General features: G+C 39.5%; 1 protein-coding gene across 1 annotated transcript; it reads left to right on the top strand.

Moving 5' to 3' along the window:
* The first annotated feature begins 8,600 nt into the window (after nucleotides 1-8,600).
* On the top strand, nucleotides 8,601-25,740 carry FAM98B (family with sequence similarity 98 member B). The gene is made up of 8 exons (XM_059474980.1): nucleotides 8,601-8,745; nucleotides 9,485-9,633; nucleotides 10,411-10,545; nucleotides 11,241-11,419; nucleotides 17,947-18,027; nucleotides 18,411-18,527; nucleotides 20,892-21,059; nucleotides 22,524-25,740. The coding sequence occupies exons 1-8, from the start codon at nucleotides 8,681-8,683 to the stop codon at nucleotides 22,890-22,892; spliced, it is 1,263 nt and encodes a 420-aa protein (XP_059330963.1). The 5' UTR covers nucleotides 8,601-8,680; the 3' UTR covers nucleotides 22,893-25,740.
* The last annotated feature ends 596 nt before the right edge of the window (nucleotides 25,741-26,336 follow it).

The following is a 26,336-nucleotide window of genomic DNA, read 5'->3' as shown; positions in this document are numbered from 1 at the left end:
GGGGCTGGTTTTTCTTCTGTGCTCTCAGACAGAGAACTCCTTGAGGACAAGCTGGGCTTAGGTGGCTGCACAATTTCACCGTATTTCCTAAGTGATTTTTGCAAGATCCTTTTCAAAGGCTTGCACAATTCTACTTTCCATAGTTTATAGTCTTATCTTCTGGTTTCTGTCTTAATACTCATGTGAAGGTAAGCTGTTTGCAAAAGTCTGTCATTCAACAGAGATAGTCCTTCCCAGCAAAGCCAATATTTTAAATTATTATAGTAGTACTAAGAGGATACACACAAATCCAGGTTCTTTCTGAAAAATTGATAAATCTCTGAGCTTCCTGAGCATTCCCCAAAGGCATTTAAAAATTAAAAAATTGTTTGTGGATGACCCTTCTGATTTCATCTCACCAACACTGTGTTGAGATCATCTTAGACTCATGCAATGCAGGCATTTAGGAAAAGGGAGAGGAGACTATTCTTGAAGAGCTACAATGGTGCAAACAATTGCTGTCATTACATGTTACCAGTAAGCTCAGAAAACAGTTAGAACTGTCCTAATAGCATCAGCCATGATATAATCATCTGAAATTGGACCACCAGAAAGGAAAACACAAGCAACAAATACACTGGAAGTCAGATGAAGAATTCAGCACTGTCAGAATGGAATGGGTCTAAACATTTTTTCTGATGGGGAAAAATAGCCATTGGGAAAATGATTGTTGCTATTTGTGAACATCAGGTTGCTAAGTGACATCATGTGATGTTCACCACTTCATCGGCCACCCACAGTTCTCAAGGAATAGCAACAGAGGGGGTGAAAGGGGTGAAAGAAAACCAAAAGGCTGAGTTACTATTAAAAAAAAAAGGCCTACAGTTCAAGGGAAGGGAAAATAAGCTTTCCAAAAATACCTTATTTCTTTTCCTAGGAGAATCCAATAGAACTATGCTAAGTAAGAACTTTTCACAAAAGCTGTACCTAGGTGAATCATTTGAAAAAGAGAGACTAAGAACCAAAACCTCCCCCAGCCTGAAATGTAAGTTAAGGACCTGCTTTTATATATATATATGTATATGTATGGATGTGTGCACATGTGAGTTTGTATTGAATTTTTCCATGAGAGGAAGACTCCATTCATTAAAGGCCACATCATACTTTTTTCATTTGCTTCTAATGCTGTCAGATTTCTATATTTTGGGCTCAAATACTACACACTCCTTTAATTTACTAATTTTTTTCAGCTATGTCACCTCTACATAGATTAGATTATTTAAGCACCATTTCTCTGAACCTTTGTCACTTCCTGTCATTTGAAGTCTCTTGAAGTTTATGAGGGGAACCAGGACAAGGTTGAGATTGAGATGGAGAAGAGAAAAAGTCTGGATCCAACACCCCACAAAAGCATGGGTGAGAAACTGATGAGCGTGGATGTAAAATAGAGAAGACTGAGAAGAAACAACAAACTGCACAATTCATTTATTTCTATTGTCTGTAAGAAAAACTCTGACAGCATAGATTGGTGGTCAGCATCCAAATCCTCATCCCTTCCTGTTTGGGACACTCATATCACTCAGGACTTGAGAAGCACCTTGCATAACACAAGCATGTGTTATGCCTTTCATGCTACTGTATCTTTTTAGCTGGTAATAGTCATGTTTTTAATCTCACCTGTTTTTTTAGACACCTCTCCCATTATGACTTCTTTTTGATGGCTTTTTGACTGCTTTAATCTGGACCATAAACATTCATTTTAACTTTATGATGCTTTGCTTTAACCTTTAATACTAATATATAAAATGATTGAAAAATATAGATACACCCTAAATGTCTTGTTGTAGAGAGGGAAAAGCAAGAATTTAATTCCATGCACACGCTTCTTTGTTGACATTTTCATTTGTGCTGCTGAAAAAGAAAAACACAGCAAAAAGGCAAATATGCCCTCAGTTCATTTTCCCATGCTAACAGAGTAGCTTTTTTTCGCTGTGGCAAACACACCTTCCAGACAGGGAGTTGCTTTCGGCCTTTAGTGGTTCACTCCCTTCCTGTTTGAGACCAATTATGTCTCATTTGCAATACCATTAGTCAAGGAAGTGGCTATCCTGAGGTCACTTCTCAGCCCACCCTTCCTACATGGCACTGGAATGCCTTTCTTCCAAGGCACCAGGCCGGGAGGCTGGGCCCTCTGTGTGGTGCAGGCTCCTCCAAAAGCACAAGAAATGTCAATCTCTCAGGACTGGCCACAACTGCTGTGAGCTGAAATGCTCCAAACTAATTTGAAAGCTGTGGCTTGAAAAATGATGCTGGCTATTTATTAAAACAGCAAGCATGATCAGACCAAGCCAATTCGCTGGTTTAACAGATGGAAGCTTGTTAAAAATCTTTATTCCAATATGTTAAGAATCCAGTTTTGCTATAAATTGTAAAGTATGACTTGTGAGTCAAGCCCCAGTGGAATGGATGCCTCATACTCTGAAAGTCTCAGCCTTACATTTAAGACCCAACATTTGCAACTTTATGTTTTGATTCAGGGACCTTTTAGATGTAAATCTATTCCCATCATTTAACAATATTTCATGTTTCCTGTCTTTTATTTTAACCAGGATAGATTGTCTGATACTTTACATTTTATCAATCAAGGACAGGATGATGATTATTATTTCTTCTATTTATTAAATTCTGGTCTACTATCTTTACTACTCAGATAACACTGTGCTTTTACACCTGAAGTACAGAGTTTTAAGTGATTTCCCAAGGCTACACTGTGTACATGACTAGCAGAGAAATAATTTTGTCTTATTATACACAGAAGATCTTCCTTTTCCTGGTATATCAGCAGGGAGTTAATAGGGGAAAAAAAACCACAGAAAATTCACTTGATTGTGGGAAATCTATGGAAAAAAAGAAACAGGTAGTGATAAAAGAGAGTTAAGAGCTGATAGAGGGAGCTGCTGCAAATTTACATCCTCAGTTTCCCCATGGATGTAGCACAGTGTCTGTGCTGCCCTTGTTCACAGGCTTTCCTGGACTGCCCCGCAGCCTTATGGTGTTACTGACACAGGCTGCCAGGACTCAGTAGCACTCTTCTGACCTCAGGGAATCCCTCTCAGGTAACTCACACTCCTGATCACATACCTTCTTTGCCACTTAAATATTCAGCATTTTCTCATTAAATCTGTATTTGCTATAACCATCATAAGACTTGTCTCTGCTGTACTTTTTTGAAATGAAAACAGAGTAAGTAGCAATCAGGCACCTATGACTACATCATGCATGAGTATAAAAGCTTAAACTAAAAAGCTTGTGTACATTTATGAGTAAATCAACTTTCAGCCAGAAAACCTAAAAGCAGGAACACTTTGTGCTTGGGTTTCACTCCCATAACTCCAGTTTTGAGCTGAGATTAATGAAGTTACCTTTCAGTGAAACAAGTGAAAGAGACAAGAATGGCTGTAATACACGAAGCTGCTCCCAGTGAAGCCCCACCATTTAACTTCTAAGAAATAATGTCAGTGTAAATCATGATGAATGCTTCACTGAAATGATTCATGCCATATGGTCTGAAGAGCAAAATGGGCACAGTTTATTTTTAAAAGAATAAGAAATAAGAACTTGGAATATTCATTGCTTTGTCCTGCCAGGCTGAACATTTGCTGCAGCAGGGGCCAGACTTACTGCAGGTCTGTCTTTTTTTGCTCACTTAATATGTTGCACTAGTTTGTGGCTTCAATCTCATTCATATTGGAATAATGCCTACAAAATTACAACCAGTACTCTGCAGCCTCTTCTGCAAACAAATGTTTACTGGGCACCTAAGGGCTACATCATCTTCTCACTTTCCCTTAAAAAAAAACCCAAAAAACAACAGAAATTTCAGATGTAATTAGTCCTTACAGTATAATTACTATCTTGGTAGCAAGAAGACAATTAAACTGTGTCCCCTGACGGAGGTGAAAGGTGCTGGCAATTCCACGTGTCACTCAGCTTTCCCTTTTGTAAAACTGTTCAGTGCCTTTCTTTCTGTATTCTTGTGTATTTATATCTTCTGTGGGAGACTCCACGTAAGCAAAAAGAAATCTTGGTTCTTTAATAGTCATAATGCTTCTCTTGTAATGCACCACTAGGAAAAAAAGAGAAACAAATTATTCACATTTATTTAGTGATGCTGAAAGGTGCAAGCATATCTCACTGAAATATTTAGGCCCCATAGCTACTACCTCAAAGGTAGATGACAAAACTCAGTGACTTCAATGATGTGCAGTTAAGTTTATAACCTTACAAATCTAGCAGCCTTATTCATTTCATTCCAACTCAGGGAGAGTGAAAAGACACCATCTTCTTAGACAAATACTGGAAAAAGGGTACTGGTGGGTATGTTGCAGTCACTGTGCAAGGTGTCAATGGCTGCCTGGTTCAGCCCTCTCCTATCCCTGTGCATAGAGATGTGCCACAAGAAAGTCACTTGAGAGCAGTCCATCTTCAAGGAACTGAACTTTGTATTCTGCAGAATTTATTACTGTGCACAGTTTCTTGAAAGAATTCATTCTGGACTGAAAACTTTGATGTTACTGCTTCAGGGGGCTTGATTTGGTCTGGAAGATGTTAGAAGGGTGATTTCTGAATCAAATATTTATGATGGGATGTCAAGTTCAATTTCAGCAAGACAGCCAGTAAATGGATGGGCAGGATCCTTGTAGCTAGTGGAAATTTGTTCAGGTTCGGTGACATGGATATCACATCATTCACATTCATTGCAAATACTTCATCTGCAAGACTGATGTAATTAAAATATATAGATCAATGTCAACTTGCAGTCTGATTCCACAGTGATGTAATGAGATTCATATTGCCTGGGGTGGCTACTCCTAAATCATCCTTAAAGATAAGAACAAGTTTATGGAACGATTAAAAGCAACTTAACATTAGCTTTTAAACAAGCAAGCTACACTTGTTTAAATGACAGCAAGTCTGAAGAACAGAACCTATTTTTTTAAACAGGATAAAAGAATGATTAGCACCTTTTTACAGATGGAAGCTGAACAGACTGGATTAAGTTAAACTGATGAAAAAATATCTGTGTAAAGAAGCTACTTCATTGTAACAAGTAAACTTGTTATTGGTGTATTTTAAGCTTAATATAGGCTTCTTATATCAACCTAAGTACACACAGAGTGCAGAGTGCTGTCTTTTCTCAATCATTTTTAAACTGTGCACATACAGTTTAATATTGCACGTAGGCGAGCTTGGATTAGAGGAAAGCATTTATCACGTAGTACATTCAACTCCTTCTCCACTCCTGTGATTCCCTCTAGTGGTCAATTAATTGTCTGCTAAATGTTTCTTAGTACTACAAATTACTTGTACCTCTCCTGCATTAAAACGGTGTCTGGTTCCATTCTGTTTGAATTCAAGAGACCTCATTTTTTATTCCTAGGCTGCATATGAGAAGGACAATGCAATGAACCTCTGAAATGTGCAGCTGCATCTGTGGGCAGCTTTATTTTCCCTTCTAGGAGCAGACAGACTGTGCCCACCACGCAGAGCCCAAGGCCATCTCTGCTGGCAGTGCAGACCAGGAGGTGATGGCCCTGCTGCAGCAGTGGGCGGGACCCTTCCCTCCACTCTTGCCCCTGGGCTGTCTGAGAATGCCCACTGCAAGCCTGGCAGCGGGAGCGCTTCTCAGGCTGTTCTGAACAGTGTAACAATTTGTGACTTGTCATATTCATGCAAGTAAATACTTGAGGTTCACCTACCTCAATGGAAAACTGAGTAATGTTTTGGGGTTTTTTAGCAAGATTACAGGCAACTTGTAATTTAGAGATTTCATACAGAGTGGCAGACCTTTCCCCAAAATTCCCATCTTCACCTTGCTGTGCAGAGAGACACAACTGCCATTTTGTATCAGTTCAAGCTGATTCAGATCAGTGCTGACCCAATGCTGTCTTCATTTTCTTATCTTGGCTGTGCACCTCTATTTCTTCCTTGGGCTAGCACCAAGAGTTACCTGACTGCTGAGGGAGATGGCCAACTGGGAATCCAGGGAAAAGACAAAAACTGAAAAGCTCCGGGCGCTGGTGACCTAGCTAAAGTCACATGGGCCTTGTGTTGGAAAGTAATGGCTGTGGAGTGCCGAGACCTCTCCTTTTGGTGCTCTCACTTGTGTGCTTGGGGTTTGATGTTTATGTTTGTATATTGCAAAGGGCATGGGGCAAAGGCAAAGTCCACACCCATAGGCACAGATGGTCACAAAACGTGTTTTAGCCAGTGTTCTAGTGATTCTTTTTCCCATCCCCAGAGATGGGAAACTCAGGAATGCACACGGAGAAAGCTGGGAATGGCAGCACCATGAGAGGAGCATTAGCATACAATCACAATCAAAATCCTCTCTCAATTGTGATTGTCAAGAGACAGTTTGGGAAACTCAAATTTGTCCTCCCTCATAGAGAACATCTCTAGTACACAGAAAAGTAACAATTTTTCCAGAGCACCCTGCGGAATTAAAACGGTGACTGATACACATGCTTGGCTATCATATATATATTTATGCATAAGCAATGCTATCAAAAGGCAGTGGGAGAAATTACTAATTCAGGTGTCTTCCTGTAACATAAATTAGCAAAATACTTTTATTAGGAATATTTAGCAAGACACACTGCTGCCATCTACTTGTACCACACAGTATCTCTTAAATCACCAAGTTTCTTTTTAGTTTTGATAATGTTATGCTAGTTTCACTTCTAGTTCCCAGTTCTTTGTCTTAGCCTGCATTATTGACTGATATGAAAACTTCCCAGTTTTGGAGAACAACTGCACAGTGATGAATCACTATGGGTGGCATAGAGGTACAGCTTTAAAAAAGAAAGGAAAAGAGAAGTGGTTATTTCTGTCCAGTTCTGAATATCTTGTTTTCTCATTCTACTAATTGGATGTTAATGTTTAAAAAGGAGCAAGAGTTCATGTTCTGAATCTCTGCTTTCAGATGCATGCTCCTTCATTTAGAGAAATTATGTTAGCCCATTTGAAACAAAAGCTAATCAAAGTTCTGCCACATGGTACAAGCCAGTTGAGAGCTGTGAAAGAGATTGCTGAGGCACTGATGTACACATATGGTCAACATAAGTGTGTCAGCCTTCAGGATGCTCTTCCTTCCCCTGACTGCCACAAACAATGTTTATAATTTCTAGATTTCTGTCTGTGCATGTGGGAGGATGTCATAGCTGTCCTGATTCCTGCTTTTTAAAGCTTTGCACTCAATAAAGCCACATCTTCTGTTAAACAGAAATAATTAAAAATAGTTACTTCTAAAATTGTAGAGATTTCACACATTAAGAACATCTATGTTATAATTACTTTCATCTGATTGTATGCTTTTCTGGTCTTCATCATAAATTTAGCAACTGGATTTTCTGAAGGTCCATATAAGAAAACACTGGTTAAAAAAGGTCAAAAGGGCTGTTGTGGTTTTACACCACCTGGCAACCAAGCAACATGCAACCATTCACTTGCTCCCTCCTTCTCTCCCTCTGGGAGAGAATCAAAAAAATGGAAACACACATAGGTTGAAAAGTAAAGAGCAAAGGCCACAAAACTTGTGGGTTGAGGTAAAAGACCATTTAATACATAAATCAGAAGTTGTGCATGCAAGCAAAGCAAAACAGGAATTAGGTCACTGCTTCCCATGAGCCCACTAGGAGTGTTCAGCCATCTCCAGGACATGAGTTACTTGGGAATGCAAATGCCATTATCTGCAACTCCAAACATCTCCCTTTATTCCCTTCCCCCCCAGCTTTATATGCTGATCATGATGCCACATGGCCTGGAATATCCCTTTGGTAGTAGAGATCTGCTGTCCTGGCTGTGTCCCTTCCCAGCACCACCACTCCCTTCACACGTGGGCTACTATGAGAGTATGAGAAGCAAAAAAAGCCTTGGCTCTGTGCAAGCACTGCTCAGCAATAACAAAAACATCTCTATATTATCAACCCTGCTTTCAGCACTGCCCCCAAGCACAGTCCCATACAAGTCACAGCGGAGAGAGTTCACTCCACCTCAGCCAAAATCAGCACAGCAGGGCTGAGGCACCACCCCACAGAGGAAAACCTGCAGGTGCCCGGCAGATACGGCCTGCACCATCTCAGGCAGAATTTCTCAATTTGAGAGGTCACAGAAATAACCCAGAAGTCCAGGCCTCGACACCTGCTTTTCTGAAGCACGTCCCAGAGGGGGCTCGGGGCAGGGTGGCAGAGCTGGCTGCCCTGGCAGGAGCCATGTCCGGAGCCCCAGGGGTGGCTGCGGTCGCTCCCGGTGCCGTGCTTCTCCAGGCGGCTGGCGCCCGGTGGAGCGGGATAAGCGACTGCAGCGGGCAGTGGGGGCTTTGGGGCCGAATGCAGAGCACAGCTGCAGGGCCAGGAGGAGACGAGCCCCGCCGGGGAAGCGTCAGGGAGCCCGGGCGCTGCCCAGCACGAGAGCAAAAGCAGGGCCGGGCTGTATAGAAGGGTCACCCCCAGACACAGGCGGGGGCCGGCTGGCCCCGAGGCGCTGAGCGGCCCCTCGGAGCGGGGCTGGCCGCCGAGGGAGGGGCGGGGGCAGCCCGGGGCCGGCCCCCGGCCGGGGCTGCCGTGCGGCGGCAGCGGAACGCGGCGGCGGGCGCGGGTTGCGGCGGGCCGGTTTGAGGCGGGCACCGCGCGGAGCCGGCATGAAGGAGCTACCGCCGGGCCCGGGGATGGAGAGCGACATCTTGGACGCGCTGGAGGCCTTGGGGTAACCGGGGAGCAGCGGCGGCTCCCCTCTGCGAGGGGCGAGGGGCCGCGGGCAGCCGCAGCCGCAGCCGCGGGCGAGAGGCCGCGCCGGAGGCGGGAGCGACGGGGAGCGCGGCATCGGCGGAGGAACGGGCCCCGCGCTGCGGCGGCGCCGGGGCTCGGGGGCTCAGGGGCCGGGCTCGGCCGGAGCGGGGTCACGGCGCGGGCGGGGGGCTCGGCCGGGCTCTGGTGCCGGGGGGCGGGGGAGCCCGGGTGCTCTGGGGGGCAGGGCCGCGCTCGGCACCGCGGCGGGCGCTGGAGGCTGGGGGCAGCGCCGCGTTCTTTGGTGCCTGCCCACCTCCCGCGATGTGCTTGGCATGGTGAGGGACGAAAACTGTGCGACATTTTCTTTTCAGTTATGTCATTCCTACTACTGCTGGTCAGTCAGTTGTTACTGTTAGGAGGAAATTCGACCAAACACTTGAGTTAACGCCTGAGTTCTGAGAGATCAAGGTGTTTTCACATACACATGTGAAAGTGCCTGTCTCATGTTTTCTGCAAACTATTTTGTATATAAATGACCGGTAACTTTTTGGTGTGTTTAAAAGAAAGAAATACGAATTGTTCCTTGACAAAAGTAATGTCAAAAGAATAATTCCTTTAAATGTAGTTACTAACCAGCTTACAGTAAAATAATTTGAAAATATGTATATTTTATGTTATGCTTACTTCTTATTACTAATGTTTATCTGTCTGTGCAGGTACACGGGTGCCCTGTTGGAGGAGGAGGCCCTGAAAAAAGCAGCAGAAAATGGATTGTCTTCACCAGAATTTTTTGAGCTTTGCATTTGGTTAGGTTCCCAGATAAAGTCACTTTGTAATATGGAAGAAAGCATCACTGCAACAGATGGTATATCGATGTTAATTTAGTATTTGTTCTGTGGATTTAGACTCATACTGTTCAGCTAATAGTGAAATTAGTGTTGAAGTTTACAAGAAAGCTGAAAGGTAGCCAAACTCAGGCTGATATTTGGACATACGTGGCTCTTAGACTAAGATTAAGGTCTTCTGTTCTGAAGACTGTTTCAAAAGGAAAAAAGAAGGTGATTTGAGGTGGTTTTAGATATACATAAATGTGAAAAGTGCATTCATGTAATCATATTTGGATGGCATAAACTGCAGTGCTGGGTGTTTTCTGGCTGTTGGTCCAGCACACTGTTCCTGTCAGCACTGTGTGTGGATACCTGGAGTGCTTGGTAGCACTGCCTGATTGTTTCTGCTGTGTGCTGGAGTTTGGATGAGATTTTATATTACTTATGTTTTCACCAAAAAAGTAGTGGAACTAAAAGCAATCACTGAAAATAATGGGCTCATGACTCCTGTCGCTTCTTCATCAGAAAATGACACTGACACACTATTTAGTGACATGAACTGTTCACTTCCTTCTGATGGTCATTTGTGCTCTTCACAGACTGCTGTAGCATTATCTCATTCAAAACATGAGTACAAGGTGCTATTAGAAGGCATACCTTCTTGTATGTAAGACTTTTTAAAGAAAAATGTTACTGGTGTGGAAGGTGGTTAATCTTTGGGCTGTTGAAATCTGCAATAGAAGTGTGCATTAAAAAATTAGATAGCATTTTGATGTTTCTGTAACAAGCCATTAATTGTGCATTTGTTTCCATAGGAGTGAAAGATGTAGAGAGCTTCCAGCTTGAAATTAGTGGCTTTCTGAGAGAAATGGCTTGTCCATATACATCACTGGTGTCTGGAGACATCAAAGACAGATTAAGAGAGAAAGAAGATTGTCTTAAACTCCTTTGTGAGTAATAATCATTTTTTCCCGTTTATAATACAGTGTTTTATGTGCATGTGTTATCATAACTGAACTATTTACACTGCTGAGTTCTTTGTGTTTTCAGTTGATGTGTACAGTCCTTACATACTAGCTCAGCCTACATCAGCTCATTTGTGCAAAGTGAAAAATAGAGCAGCATTAGAAAGCTGTTTAGCAGAAACTAAAATTTCTTTTAAAAGTATGGTGCATCCTACTGAGGCCTCTTGATCCCTCTCTTGATCCAGTTGTTCCAGCTCACCTAAACTAAGACCTTGCCCCCTGTGTTTGTGAGAGGGCAGCTTGAACAGCAGTGCTGCACAATCTGAAGGTGCTGAAAGCTGAATTGAGGGAAGCAATGTCTAAATGTAAGCTGGACTTGGACAAAGAAGTGGCAGCAGGAACCAGTGTGGTAATGTGAAACTAGCCAAGGAACTTGGGATCTGGTGGCAGAAGGGAGTTGAACAGTTAAATGCAGTGTGTAGGCTGAAGTAGGAACTCAGGTGAGAGGAAATGGAGGTAAAGAGTAAGAAACATACTGACCTATTCAGGAGAGAACTGAGAAAGTCTCTCTTTTATCATAGTTATTTTACAAATGTAAGATATTGTAGCTGTACTGACAATGTGGATGCAGAAATGCTTAAGTGTCTCAAAGTCTGCTCTTATGATGCTTTTCTCTCTAGTATTTCTAAGTACAGAACTTCAGGCTTTAAAGATACTGCAGAGCAAGAAAGTTAAAGGCTCTCATTTGGAAAAGCACAATGAAATTATTCAGGAAATGCAAACTATTTGTGAAGCACTGGGTCTGCCAAACTCCTCATCTTCTGGTATTCCTCCCTTGTTAACCAGTGTGGAACAAAAGGTATGGGCTTTTACATCTTCTCACTACTGCTAAACTGTAAGCACTGTCCCTGTGAGCACTCATCAGAGTTCAGAGCCCAGCAGTCTTACCCATAAAAACCCTGTCTGACAAGTGCAAAAGAATTTTAATTCTGAAAACCAGCTTAGTCTTTTAAGTTAAACTGTTTGAGTTATGAGGTGAAGTATTTCAGCATTTCCCTGAGGTTGCAATATACCTGATCAGACATATTTTGCCATGCAAGTTTAAGGTAGAAGTTTTCCTCTTACCCATTCAGATGTGCTGTAGCAAGCAGAAAACTTTGGGTAATAACTGTTTGTGCATTTATATACCTGTAGTTGTTTCTGGAATGTATTTACATTTAATATCCAAAACTTAAATTAGTCCTTTTTAGTTTATTAATTTCTTAATTGCAAGTGTGGATTTGTTACAGAAGAGGATGAAAATGCCTGAATTGCCGGTATTCAGTGAATAAGCCAACTTAAACCTTAGTCAGCAAGATAGTTCTTTTTGTTGTATCCCTCCAGGTTTTAACTCATTTCACTGATGTGATCCTTACTCTGATTTCCTTACTGCAGAATGTAAATAGGCTCTTGAGGTGGAATTTATCTTCTCTGTCAGACAGCTGAAAGTTTTGCTCTTCATCTCTCTCTAGTGTTTGGGGAGAGAGTGACTGATCCGCCTTGTAGGGTGGAATGAAAACTCCCTCTGCTTCTGAGTCATTGAATTTAATAATTTGACATGATTGTGCTTGTTTTTTTCATTCTTCCTCATCAACAATTGGGCAGTTGAACATTCAGAGATTTTGGGGAGAGGGCCTGTTACTTGCATGATTTTCTTACATCTGTCTTCGATGTGACAAGAAAAAACCTTATATAGGTTAATTTATAAAAGACATCACCCAGGTGCAAGTGGAACTGCCTATTCCTACACTATATCTGTGCTTGATCTGTTTAGTTCTAAGAAAATCTTTACATTCAGTAAATATTTTTGAAGGGATGAAGAAACAATTCTAGCACTGTTTCGGGAATGAAAATGTCAAAGTTACATCTGATGACTAATGGCCTGATTGTGCTGATCTCCCTCTGTGAGTGATAGCTGTGTTTGCATCCATGTGTGTTCACAGGCTGTGCCCTTCCTTGCTTCATTTCTCTGGTGCAGATTTAGTTTCATTGCGTTGTAGGGACAGGACTCCAGTTCTGCAATTGTGGAACAGCAAGACCAGACCTGGAGTACCATTCCTTCATACACACATAGTGATATAGAACGTTTTCTTTGAGTTATTGGACACCTGGTGTCTGTCACCTTTTGCAAAGTCTGGCATTTCCTATCAGATAGCATCACAGGCTTCAGTTGTGCATGGTGTTGGCATCCCAGTTTGTATAAACTGTTACACTTTCAGAAGTACTAAAAATGAGCAGACTCTGAAAAGCGTTTTATCTTTGGTTTTGGTTGGTTGTTGTTTATTTTTTTTAATAAATGCTGCCTGGACTATTCTCCACTGGTTTTGAGGTCTGTCAGTTCCACAGTGGTCATACCACTTGTACTCACTTCAGAGTGTAGAAAGGTGGCAAAACTAGTTCCTTCATCTTCTGTGACTCCACATTAATAGTGTAATTTGTTCTCTGTGTGTTTCATCCCTTATGAACAAAGGATTTTTTCTTACTTTGCAGATTTTGTAGAATTTCTGCGATGTGTTTACTTGTCCTTCATCCATTACTTTAATATAGGACAAGTTTGATAGATGATAGAGTTAGAGACCTAAACTTAGAGGTATAGCTGCTTTAGAAAGGTGGTGCCACCAATTAAAGTTCATTGGCTTTGTAAATGTTTTTTTAAGAGCACCGTTTTGTTACTTTTTTAAAATATGAACACAAATTCACTTGAAACAGTATATTTATTTTTCCAAATATTTTTTGGCTTTTGATTTCGTTAGATTCTGCATAAAATTGCAGTGTTGATGTTTAGTATTATATCATTCATAATACAGACTTACATACTGATCTAGTATTTTTATTTAGTGTATCTGCAAATGTATCTGCAGCATTTCAACATGTCTACTCTTTGTCTCTGTCTAGCATCTTCAGCATTGTCAGTAGCTGTGGGAATAGTTCTGAGAATAGTTGGGCTGTGCAGCAGCAACCTACCAAAGGCCAGATCACACACTGTATTTTGGTATGGAACATTAGAACATTTATTGTTTTTTAAGTGATTTTCCAGTTTATTTAAGAGATTATTATAACATCAGGATTGCTTTCTTCATTCAAAATGAGTTTTATAGTAGCTCAAACTTTGAGTGTACAATTGTAGCAATCTTTTGCATCTCCAGTAATTACCTAGGGTTGTGGTTATCAATATACCTAGCAAAATGAGAGATAAATGGACAGTATTACAGCCTTCTATCACTAAGCACATCTTATTATACAGTACTGAAAAACTGATAGTAATTTTTAAGTTGTTTAAGATGCTGCTCCCCTGTAAAGGGTATTTATGAAGAGGGAATCTAGGAGTCAACCTGAAATTTAGTGCCAAAACCTCCATAAATTCTAAATGAACATTGATGAAAGATTCAGAAAAGTTTGTGCCAATGTTGTGCCTTGTAACTAGTGCTTACATCTGGCTGTTTTCCAATCAAGATAGTGTGAATTTCACACCTCATTACAAAGTGACATTCTAATACTGTTTATTTGAAAAAACTTTTAATATGATATTATTCAAAAGACTTCTGAACTTTTTTGGCCCACATTATTAAAAGTACTCCGCTACTTTTCACATATCAGGGGAATGAAAAGAAACTACAAAGGGCTGCTGAACAAACTAAGTCAAAATTAAGCTAAAATAACACTTAAATGAAGTGTGAGAAGAATATTTTTTAATATATTTGGGTAGAAATCCTAGAATTTATTGTTATTTAAATTAATGTGTTTCATTTGACTGTTGATCTGTAGTAATTTTACAGATGTAATGGTGCCTGGAGAGTAAGGATTAATGTAACTGAAGGGAGCAAGACCAAAGGGTTGTCCTGTTCACCAGACATCAGGTCAAACAAAAATGTATTTAAAGTTAGATAAATACTGAATTTATCTGCAGGTATATGAAACAGGCTTAAAAATATTTTGTGCTTAAGATTTTGGGTGATCTCTATGCAACTGTACAGTATACCTTATGACTAATTAAGGCAACAGTCTTTCCTTTAAGTGTTGCTATTTTAAATTAATAATATAACACCTTTCCACAGGTCAGGTTTTTTTCAAAATCTTGAAAAACTCTGGAGGTGCATACATATATGATGTTTTTCTGTGCAAAAGGTGTTAAATGTAAAAATTACTTCTCTGTTTTGACAGAGGATGAGGATATTTAATAAATACATTGAATATGGTAATGAAATGGGAGCTAATTTTTTTCAGTTGGACAAAATTACAAAACAAATGAGAAATGTCATGTTCAATAAGGATACACTTTATTTGTTAACAGTAGAATATCTGTTTATTTTATGCAGCAGATTTGAATTTGGTTTTTTTGTCTCAAGCAGATCCAATGGCTTGTTTTCATTTTATATTTAGAGACTGTGTGAACTCCCAAAGCAATCCCATAAAATTTTAGTGTTACCAAGGTCATTGATTACATGGTATGTCAAATAGTCAAATATACTTGTCTACATCTAGTTTTAATTATTTGGTTTTATATTTAGACCTGAATGTGTAAAACCATTAGGATGATTTGGCTATCACAGTTTGGTTTATGTTTCTTTGAGTATGTTTTCACTGCTCTTTTATCAGGGCACTGCATTTGGTTTTGTTTCCATTTGTATGTGCAGACTTCTTTCTGGGTTGTGGTGGGTTTTTTAAACTCCTGCTTATCCTTCTCGGTCCAGGGCAACTATCATGTGTGGGAATACAGGTTGTAGCATAGATTCTCACATCCATTGTATTTTTGTCCTCTGGCAGACTGTTGTGTGTCAGAGTTCCTGTGCTCATAGCTCTGTCCCCAGTCCTGGCTGAGCAGTGTGTTCTGCAGCTGTAAGGCAGCTCAGCTCGTTTTGCCATTATAGCTGTAGGAGTTCCCCATGAGCCCTGCTGATGGGGGTGAGGAGTAAGCAGAGAATCTGAGTATGACTCTACAGTGTGTCAAAAACATAGACCAGTTCATGAGTATAGACCAGTTCATCAGTGAAGAGATTCCTCCTTAACTGTTACTGATTAGTAAAGCTGTGCTGGGTAAAAATTACATAGGTGTTCTCTAACTTGGAAAGAAAACATTGCAGCAATTTGGGGGCAGTTTCTCAGTCAGTAAAGGATTGTTTCATTTAGCTGCTTTTGTTTCTTCTAGTTCTGATTTTCATTGGTTATCTTCCTTAATTGTTCTCTCTAAACTCCCTTTCACTTTTCAGTTCATGGAAATCAGGAGTATGCAGCAGATTGACTTGTGATGGCAGAATGTGGCTTTCATATGTGGAGTCCAGTGTTCTGTTCACCTCTTAGTTGTCCTTGCAGCTGCAGACCTAAAATAATTCTAATCTCTAGGTAGTATTCAGCATCACTGGCTTTCACATCTTCATTCACAGTCTAACTGTAAATTACATTGAGGATTTTTCATTTTGCTGTATTGGTTTTTGTTTCAGCAGCTGGTCTCATTTTGATAGACTCTTTCTTTCAGGCTTTGAGGTAATATTTCTGACCACAGTGGTATATGAGTAGCAACCTCTTGCCCCATAGAATTTTTAATTCATCTGCTGTTCATTCCTTCTATACTCATTACTGATCTGTTCATCTCTTTTTGTCATACTGATCTTGCTCTATTGTTGATTATTAGCTTTCGATTTTTGTTTTCAAACATTTGTTTAAATACAAACATAGTTTGTGCTTGGGTGCATTTGCATTTTGGAGTGGAATATGGCACCGTGTTCATGCTTCAGTAAAAAAAACTGGCTATATGCAGAAGACAGACAACCTTGGAGTGTTTTTTGTAAAGAAAAAGGTCACAGAGAAGCAGGACTTATCAGAGAGAAGGGAGTGTTGGGATCGGTATGGTACATGGAATTGAACTTCACCCCTTATTGTAACCTCTTTTGATATGAATTGAATACAATAACAGGGGTATTACACTAATTAGATTGCCACTTTTCAGACTGCTAGGCTGTCTTTTCTGTTGGAGTCAAAACAGTGTTCTCCCTTAACTCGTTCACTGCACAATATATTTACCTCAGACCTTTTCTGGGATATTGTGTTTTTAGCCTGGCAAAGTGCTGCCCAGCAGTGATGTCAAAAGAAAGACCAAAAACCTTGGTTTTCGCAGAAAATTTGAGATCAGATGTTTTTCTTCATATACACCCAAAAAAAATTGAGATAATTATAAAAATCCTGCCATATGAGAGTTGATTTTTTAAGTATTTGTTTTAAAAATTAACTAGGTGCTCCAGAATTTGGTTTTTGACTTTTGGAATTTTTCTGTAGCAGTAATTAGCGATATTTCTGTAACATGTGAAGCTCAAAACTGAGCTTTGAACCATGCCTTTGTGACAAATGTAATGTAAATGCCTGTGTGCCTGCATGAAGTCTTATAATCCTTGCAAATGTATCTAATGGCTGTCCCCAGTTACAGGTTTTACTGTAGATCATGCATTACCTTAATCCTTCCTTTGACATATAAAAGAAAATTAATTCTAGTTTTATTAATTTTGCTTCGTTCCCCATAGTTATTTACTAAAACAAATGAAGATGTAGTTCTCTCCATCAGACTTTACAAAACTTGCAGGAACAATAATATGCATGCAGTCAACTCCAGCTGAAAAATCAGTTGGATTATGTTCAAGCTATGTACAAGTGTTGTGGACATTCATGGTCATGATTTTAGAAGAGCTTTGCCAAAGGAAGTTCACTCAAGAAGAGGTGGGAGAGATTTCTTGTAATGAGAGAGGAAAATGCAGTGGTGTTTGAAAGGTAGAGAGAGCACATTTCATCTCCAATTATTGAGGGCAAGAACTAGTGGAAAAAGTATGAGCAAATATGATTTGGGGTGAATGCAAAAGTTTTAAACATAATGTTAGCTGGATCCAGGTGTAGGATTAGAATAAAATTATTGAGAGAGAATGACTGCCTGTCATATCTTCTGCCTTTCTTCATAACACCCATCACCAGATTTTTTGTAGCCCAGTGTAATATTTGGCAACAGAGCTCTGAACTTCCAATTGTTGTCATTCATCATTTAGTAGTATCTAAAATGAGTAATTTAGCTAGTCCTACTTCCTGTATGCACTTGATAAATTTGCTATATAACTGTTGTTCTGTTAATGGTAGGACAAGTGATGTGCCATAAAATATTTTTGTATAGAGGCTGGTCATCTTACAAAAGTACTCAGGAAATCTTTCTACAGTGGATCATAAGCTAGAAGATATGTGTTTGTTTTTATGAGTCTGCTAAAACAAACGTGCTGTGTTTGATCTTCTAAGTAGTAAAGTGAGATTGTAACAAATTTTGCTGAAATAAATCTAAATATCATTTGTGTTCTGAGATGTATGTGTTTTTTTCAGGTGAAGGACATTCTCTCCAAAGTTAAAAATAACCATGTGGGGAAATCACTGCTAACAAAACCTCTGAACTCTGACCAAGTGGTAAAGAAAAGTTTCTCCATTTCTTTTCAGTATTTAACAGGATGGTCAAAATAAATGCATATGGCTTCATTTAACTTTGCCTTTTTACAGTCACTGTTCTATTGCTGAATATTAATACTAAAATTCAATTGCTAAATACTAATGGTGATAATCAGGTATACTTCCAGAACTGACATTATAAAACAGGCCTTGTGTTGATTCATCCATTGCTCATTTTCAAATCATTTTGTACACGCATAGTACTGTAGCGTTACAAAGATGCTATGCAGTTTGTAGTGGTCACCTCGGGATAGACATCTTAGTTGATGGATGGGGTTAAGTTTGAATTGACCTCTATAACTTTATATATTTGTCTGTTTGAATTTCTTACTGTAACCCTGCAGGAAAGATTGGAGAAGATCAATGATGCTCTTTGCAGTGAGTACGAGTGTCGGCGGCGGATGTTGATGAAGAGGCTCGATGTGACTGTGCAGTCTTTTGGCTGGTCTGATAGAGCAAAGGTAAACTTGATGTATCTTTCGCTTCCTGTAGGTGGGAGTCTGCTACTGTTCACCAAGTCTTCCTACAGAATATGCATGCTATGTAAATACACAAATACACTTCCATCACTGTTATCTTTTTTCCAGCCTGTTCTCATCTCAAGTTGTAATATCCAAATCCTAGGTATTGAGGAAGGGGTTGGATTGAACCAGGCATGGCACAGTCTATCCTTTGTGACTGTTTATAGCTTCACAATTAGAAATTCTAGCATCCTTTGTAGGGGTTTCTCACTTTAATTAAAGTTCCCATCTCCTTGTTTTCTGTATCTAACACCCTCCAATGAAGTAAACTAGGAGGGAACCTCTGCACCTTGTGCAGATTCAAAAGTAAGACAAGTACTGGGCCTTAACATAAATTGGGTGTAAGAAGGTAGTGTTCATAAAGTCTGAGAGGTTACAGTGACTGCCCCCTATCTTGGATTCTGCTAGATGAACAGCTGTTCAGTTGAACAGGTTATTTGAATAGTAGCTTGCGTGAGAAAATCACACAATTGCTTGTAATCTTTCCAGTCACTAAAAATTCCAAAGCACTTCTCTGTCTTTTTTTCTGCTGGTATTGTTTTAATTGTGATAATTTCATTTGTACTGTTTCTTAGAACTCTGTATATTAAAAAATAGTCATGGTATTTCTGAGCTGGAAATGTGTCTTGTTTGTATCCCAAAGAGTAGGGAGATAAGACACACAAAGTTTGTGATTTGATGAAGACACGTGGGAAGCTGGAGGCAGAGGATTTTGTTCATTAGTGACAAGATCAGCTTTTCTTCCAAAGGTTTCTTTAGAAAGCTTAAGCTGAATAAATCTTAAAACTTGAAAAGCTTATTGAAAGGATGGATTGTTACAAGTCTTTGTGATGTCACAATTTGTCATTGACACGTGCAGAATCAGCTATGTGAAATTCACTAAATATCACTGGAACTCACCAGTCAAGGTGCTACTGTGCTACATTGGAGCAGCTCACTATTTAATTTCTGAAGGGGTTGTGAATGTTTCATGCTGCAAGAAAGGAAAAGGGAGGCATTTAGCTCAGAGAAGCCAGGAGATGTCCCTACTTGTATAACTTCCTCACAGCTGTACCAGTACAATTATGTACCTTCAAATTTAAAGTATCCTTCTAAAATGTAGTTGATGTGACTGATGACTAACTTAAGCAGACTAAAACTTTGTCACTTGCTATTGTTCCATAAAAACAATGAATGCCCTTTTGAAATAGAACAATAGTTTAAAGAATTTTTTTATGAGAAAGTAGTCAGATGATTCGTTTTCCTGTCTTGTAAAGACTGTTAGTGTGAAATATATGCAGTTACAGAAATAACCAGGTTACCTACTAATTCAAAATAACATACTGTTTTAAATCTTTTTTTTCCCCTATTTCTCTTGAAGGATGTTCATAACTTCTCTGAGAAGGTTTTGGGGATTGAAAATATTTTGGCATTGATGTAATTTAGAGATTTTTGGTTTTTTAAGCTGAGAGACAAATTGTTGTCTTTTTAAAAATTGGTAGCTTACCTTTTTTTCTCCACCATAAAATAGATATTGAAAAGTTTCTTTGCTTTTGATGGTATGGCATTTTGGGGATTTTTTTTTTGTTGTTTCTTTGTAACTTGTTCAGCCTCCAAGAGGGCTAAGTTTGCAGACTGAAATGGGTTCACAAGTGATGGAGTAATTACCAAGCAGAACAGTCTTGTAAAGGTTCAGCTTGATCTGGTCTAGCCAATAACAAATGTTTTACTTCGCTCTGAAGGTCATTCTAGATTTTCCCAGAAAGTATATTTATTTTCCTTTTCTGCTAAATAAATGAAGCATCAGAGCATGCTTGGAAAATATCTAATGTTGTCTTCTTCTCAGTCTCACTTTTTCATGTCTTGCAAAAGTGTTTTGCTGCACTGATATATTTTCAGTTTTTTCCACAAATTTACTTTATGTTGAAGCTGCTCTGTTTTCATCATGTTTAGAAGCAATCTGTTGAATATGGTTATGTAAAGCTCTTGAGAAAGCAGTATGGACTCCTTAAGTTTTAGTCTGTAGACATGTTGGAAGACATTAAAGAGTGTTTGATGCCAGTGGATAGAGGAGTTTCTTTTGTACTGGTGCCAAGTTTCAGCATCAATTAAACATAATCAGCAGCACGTTCTGTGTAACAGTTCCACCAACAGGAATAGAACTGCTGATAACTGGCACTATGGTTTGTAATACAGTTTGTATTTCAGAAGCTACACCTCACCTTGTGTTCAAATTGAAACTTACTGAGACCAGCACATGGTTTACAGTAGATCTGTTGGTGTGTTTGATACCTGGCAGGTGAGCAGTGTTTGGTGTTCTTTCAGGTAAAAACAGATGAGATAGCTCGGATCTATCAGCCCAAGCGCCACGCGCTGTCTCCCAAGTCCACCATTTCCCTGGCTCACCTTCTCGCTGCTCGCGAGGATTTGTCCAAGATCATAAGAACCAGCAGTGGCTCAACACGGGAGAAGACTGCCTGTGCTATCAACAAGGTACACTGTTCTGGCAGTGAGAAATGGACATGGGCATTTGCAGACCTCTCAAAAGGGATTCTGGAGTTAAACACTGGTTTTGCTTGGTACCCTAATTTCATTTTTTCCATTTAAGAAAGGAAGGTTTGCAGTATTCTGGTGAACATTGCAGAAAGTCCTTTTTTGATCTTCTTAGACAGTCAGTCATGCAACAGGATGAAATAGAGTAGTGTAGATGAGGGAGAAAAGTAGGGGGGGTGTATGTGTATGTGTAAATAACCTCTTGAGTCCAGTGGAACTGCACACCTCAAGGATAGATATAAGTACTTGTGATATCAGTTCCTGAGCTACCTTGCCAGGATATTATTGTTTGGTTTGTAAACCTACGTCTCTCGTTCATCGGTGTGTTATAAATCACAAAAATTTCTGTAGAAATGTCATTTTGATGAAAATTACCTAGTTTGCTGCAGTATTGAATCAACCTAGTGCTGCTTTCTTGTGGGTGATAAAAGCTGAAGCTTGCAAGTCGTGACATGAGTTTCACCATTCAAGTGGTGACTAAACCTGATTATATTGATCCTGTATTTACAGATTTTTATAATGTTTTTTACCTCATTTAGATACTTTAATATGTTTTGATCCTTAACACTTGGAAATTTCTTAATTATTGTAGGATCTCAGAGAAAGGTGGGTTGTTTTTTTTTTTCTTGAGAGGACTTCAGTTGGAGTGCCTGGGGCTGATCAGGGAATGTTAACATTGATCACAGAGAGTTTAGGAAATACAAAAGAAAAAAACAAAACACCTTACTTGGATACATTTTTGTTCTTCAGAGATGTTTGTTTTGTTTAACTTTGTCCAGTGCAGTTTTTCTTTTTATACACTGAGTAATACCTACCATAGTCAAGATGCCTTTTTTTTTCCCTTTTCTTGGAAGTGCTACTGCAGCCTGTTGCATATTTTGTTCATTCTGGCTCTTTACTGAGAGTCAGTAGTTTCTAATGTTAGCCAAACTGGTGTGCCTTTGAGAACTGCACATCAGGTTGCCAGTTGGGTTTTTTTGTTGGCTGGTTAGGTTTGAACTTGAACTTTGAAATTTAAGTAGAAGAGCCACATCATAAGGAGTATTTTCTGTATGAATATATATGTGCATTTGTATATATTATATATGAAGTGTGTGTGTTGCTTATTGCAATACTAATACTTCAGGTCTGCAGTGTTCTTCATTAAAAATTCACAAAAGTAATATGAGCCAGCTAGCTGCCATTATTTCTGTTTTAGAGGTGAAAAATGGGAACATTTTCAGAGTTCTGTTGTGGTGTTACAGGGACAGGAGATAGTGATTCTGCTGTCAGGCACTGCACTGAGGGGCCAAATTTCCTGAAAACAGCAGGCAGCGTTTCTCTGTTCACAGGAGAAGATCCTGTGTCTCTTCAGGTTATTGCTGCTATTTTGTAACTCTGAAAATTGCCTGTTTTTCCATACAGGTTCTGATGGGGAGAGTCCCTGACCGTGGAGGCAGACCAACAGAGATTGAACCACCTCCTCCTGAAATGCCTCCATGGCAAAAAAGACAAGAAGGTGGTGGAAGAGGTGGCTGGGGGGGTGGTGGTGGAGGAAGGGGTAACTGGGGGGGTGGAGGGGGTAGAGGAGGAGGAGGAGGTTTCAGAGGCGGTGGAAGAGGTGGGGGTGGCTTCCAGGGTGGGGGTGGCTTCCAGGGTGGGGGTGGCTTCCAGGGTGGGGGTGGCTTCCAGGGTGGAGGTGGCTTCCAGGGTGGCAGGGGAGGTTATGGTGGCAGGGGAGGCTATGGTGATCCCTATGGTGGAAGGGGAGGGGGAGGATACCGAAGATACTGAAGTACCGTAAATCTTACCAGAGTAACTGGCAGAACATAGTGGTGGTGTTTACTGGTACTAGGAATTTAGATCTGTTGACTTGGGTTTAGGTTAGAATTAAATATGACCATATTAGTAATTTCATTAGACCAACTGATGTTCTCACTGGGTTCTTTTAGTTAACTGATGTTTTATATTAAAATCTGATGACTGAAGTCCTTGTTTTTCATACTGCTTATATGGTGGTTTTTTTATATCATTTTATTTAAAATAAGTCTCAGAAAACTGAATAAAACCCTTTCTAAACAAACAGAAATATATTAATGGTCAGACCTCTCTAATTATTGCATGTTGCATGTCTACTCTCCTGCTCCAAAATCTTGTGTAGAAAAAACAAAGTAGGCCTAAGAACTGGATGAAACCACTTTTAAAAGACTCAAGAATGCTGCTTTCAGGCTTGTTCTCTTCATGTCATTGTTCTTCATTCATAGTTTTCATGAAAATTAATTCATTAATTCATTCATGTAAATGAATTTTCATTTCAAATGTTAAAATCTTTAAGGCTTTGGTGAAATTTATTCAATTAGATTTGATTATTCTTGCAGAACTTCACATTATAGTAACACTGTGATTTAATACTCTACATAAATTAATTGAATCAGGTTGTTTTTTGTGTTCATAATGTATCAGACACTCTTTAATGGTCAGAGCATGTACTGTAAACTCATCATAGTGAGGTTTGAGTGTCTTATTTTCATTTTACCTGTTTTCCGTTGTGGGTGTTTCATAAAAAAAATTTAAATCAGATTGGGCAGAACACCTGTAGGCATCATGTCTGGTATGAATTTGTGTGTATATCGTTGTGTATCAGCTTTGAGACACAAAGTTGGAATAAGCTTAGCTTTTTAAGAACATATTTCTTCTCACCTTGTTTTTCTTTCCCCTAGTTTTTTTAAATTATTCTGTTCTCCCTTGCCTGCTCTGTGTTTGGGAATCACCAGCTGTCTGGTTAGTTAACAAGACACCTCATGCAGCAGTTGCCTTTTCTCAGTGATTTCTCTCTCTGCCAACATAAAAGAAGCCCTGTCTTGACATGGTATGGGTGCCTTCTCCCTCACATTGTTAGTCTAGAAGGAGTTAGCTGACATACCATCAGGGCTGTAAATATATGTAGACAGGAATTAGATTTAGTGCTGTCACTTAAAGAAGTCAGGTTCTGCTGCCCAGTATCTTTTAGCTCTCCCATGTTGTGAGGGTGCTCCTGAGAACAGAGGTAGGGGGGGGATGCTGCCTGAGAGTGTTCTCATGACAGTGTTTGTCAGGGTCAGGTCACTGCAGAGAGATTCAGGAAGGCAGCTGATGAACCTGGTGTGTCTGATGATTAAATAGCACAGCAGGCTTGAAGCACTTGTAATTGTAGGCATAACTGCAGGTTGAACTTCAGGGTTTGATTTTGGATTTATGTTCCTCAGTCACATGTTCTTTCTGCACAATTTTCTATTGGTGTCCATTGGTATGCTTTAAACATGTTTTTTACCTTCATAAACATACATATATCCTGTTTCACTGGCAACTTCGTGCATGAATGTAAAGTTCTGTTCCAAATCAAATTACTGTCTTTCAAAACCTTTTCTTCTGTTATTTCCTCTCTCATCAGTGTGGTTGAGAATGCTGCTTCTAATGTGATATATATGGCTTTACCCAGGCTTTAGGGTTGCGGCAGGTGCCTGACAAAAAGCAGCAGCAGTTTTGCTTGCTAGAACATGTTGGCTGGGATGTGAACTGCTGCAGCAATTCCTTAATGTCACCCAACTGCTAGCGCTGTAGTTGCTTTTCCAATTTTTTTCTATGCTTCCTACTGGCCTAAGCTCTTGGCAGCCTCTGCAGTGGTTATGGAGAGACCCCTCATGGGAGCACAGTGCTGGTTCTCTTGGTTCTGAGCTTGGTTTTTGCCTAATGCTCTGGAATAGCTCCCAAAACAATGACATACCAAATGAGACAGCTGGCCTTGGAGCAAAGTGTTGGTAAGCAAAGGAATAGAGAGCAGCTTTTTAACAACCAAAGCCTTAAGATTAAATTCTGTTTGCTCATCCCAATGTTTCTTTCTGCTACAAGTAATCAGCAGTCAAGCACGTGGCTTCATCAAGGAACTGCACTTGGAAAAACAAATTATTTACTATGCTTAAAGGTTTCATTAGTCTTAGGGTTGCAGCAAGATGGCAGCAGTTTAGTTGGATTGTTGTAACTGCAGATGTGGATGTGCCTTGGTGTTTTTACACTCATCAGTCCATCCTGTTTGTTAGTAGGCAGAACAGTTCTGAATGAAGTAAATCATCAGATGAAGCAGGTACATGTCCACTTCAATTCTAACAGTTGAATTATTTCAGTATCATATTTCAGCTATGTGTATGTAGATCATGTAAAATATGGAAATACAAATAGGCTGGAGATTTTTTTTTTAATCTGGCCAATTCAGTCTTTCTTAAATAACTTCAAAATGTGAAGCCAGTAGTTTAAAAAATAAAGTAAGCACCACCATATTTCATGGAGGTATCCTTTGCTGTCCTTTTGTCAGAGTGTATGCTTTTAATTTCTCAAACAATGCAATAACACCATGAAAGTAATTGATTTCAACCTCAAGTTTTGTTTTGAAAAAAAAGTATTTTCAAAAATGCTGTTGTAAGTAAAAGATTTTCATATGTGTTCGTGAACATTTTTGTGTTTATTCACACTTAATGAATACCTAAGTTAATATTGTTTTGTTTGTTGAAGATCTGAAAAAAAAGGTTGGGGATTTTTTTCAGGAATTGAGAGACACTTTTGTCAACAGCTGTAAACATTGAGGAATAAAGTACTGTATTTGAAATTATTTCCATCATCTGTGTGTATTGTGATTTGGATCCACTATCATATGTTCCTCCTTTGTTTGTAAGAAAGAATTCCTGCTGGTGATTTACAATAGTGGTGAAACTTACTTTTTATGGTAATGGAAATAACATGTATTTTGACTAAAATGGAGAAAGCAATAGATACCTTGCCTGTTAAAATTTTTCTATAAAGTTATATCACAAGTCTGGGATTTTGTCTGGGATTACTAAGGAATCTCAGTTAGATTTTATCTTACTGAAAAAAATTTAAAAGCATAGTGATCTATGTGATCACTTCTTTTTTCTTTACGTAAAGAAATATCCTCCAATTACCTCTCAAGTTTTATTTTATTACTTTTCTATAATTATGAAAAAACCCACGACCTGTTTTGCATAAGACCGTAGAGCAGATTTGCCATACAAACAGGAGTTTCACCTCTTGTGTCTTCCCTCTCATCACTGAAGGTAACTGAGTGGGTGCCCATTTCCCTATATAAAAACCAATTTAGGATGTGGTAGTTTGAAGTTTACTGTAAGGTAAATAGCAAGTCTTTAGGGTGCCACAGTACTGCCTGTGCAACAGCAGGCAGCATTAGCA

Source organism: Ammospiza nelsoni, chromosome 6 (assembly GCF_027579445.1).
Source record: "Ammospiza nelsoni isolate bAmmNel1 chromosome 6, bAmmNel1.pri, whole genome shotgun sequence".
NCBI lineage: Eukaryota > Metazoa > Chordata > Aves > Passeriformes > Passerellidae > Ammospiza > Ammospiza nelsoni.
This window is presented reverse-complemented; position numbering and strand designations above follow the sequence as displayed.

Coding starts and splice junctions, on each gene's coding strand:
- FAM98B (XM_059474980.1), top strand. CDS start 8,681: ATGAAGGAGCTACCGCCGGGCCCGGGGATGGAGAGCGACATCTTGGAC. Junction 8,746..9,484: donor GACGCGCTGGAGGCCTTGGG/GTAACCGGGGAG, acceptor CTGTCTGTGCAG/GTACACGGGTGCCCTGTTGG. Junction 11,420..17,946: donor TAACCAGTGTGGAACAAAAG/GTATGGGCTTTT, acceptor TGTTTTTTTCAG/GTGAAGGACATTCTCTCCAA.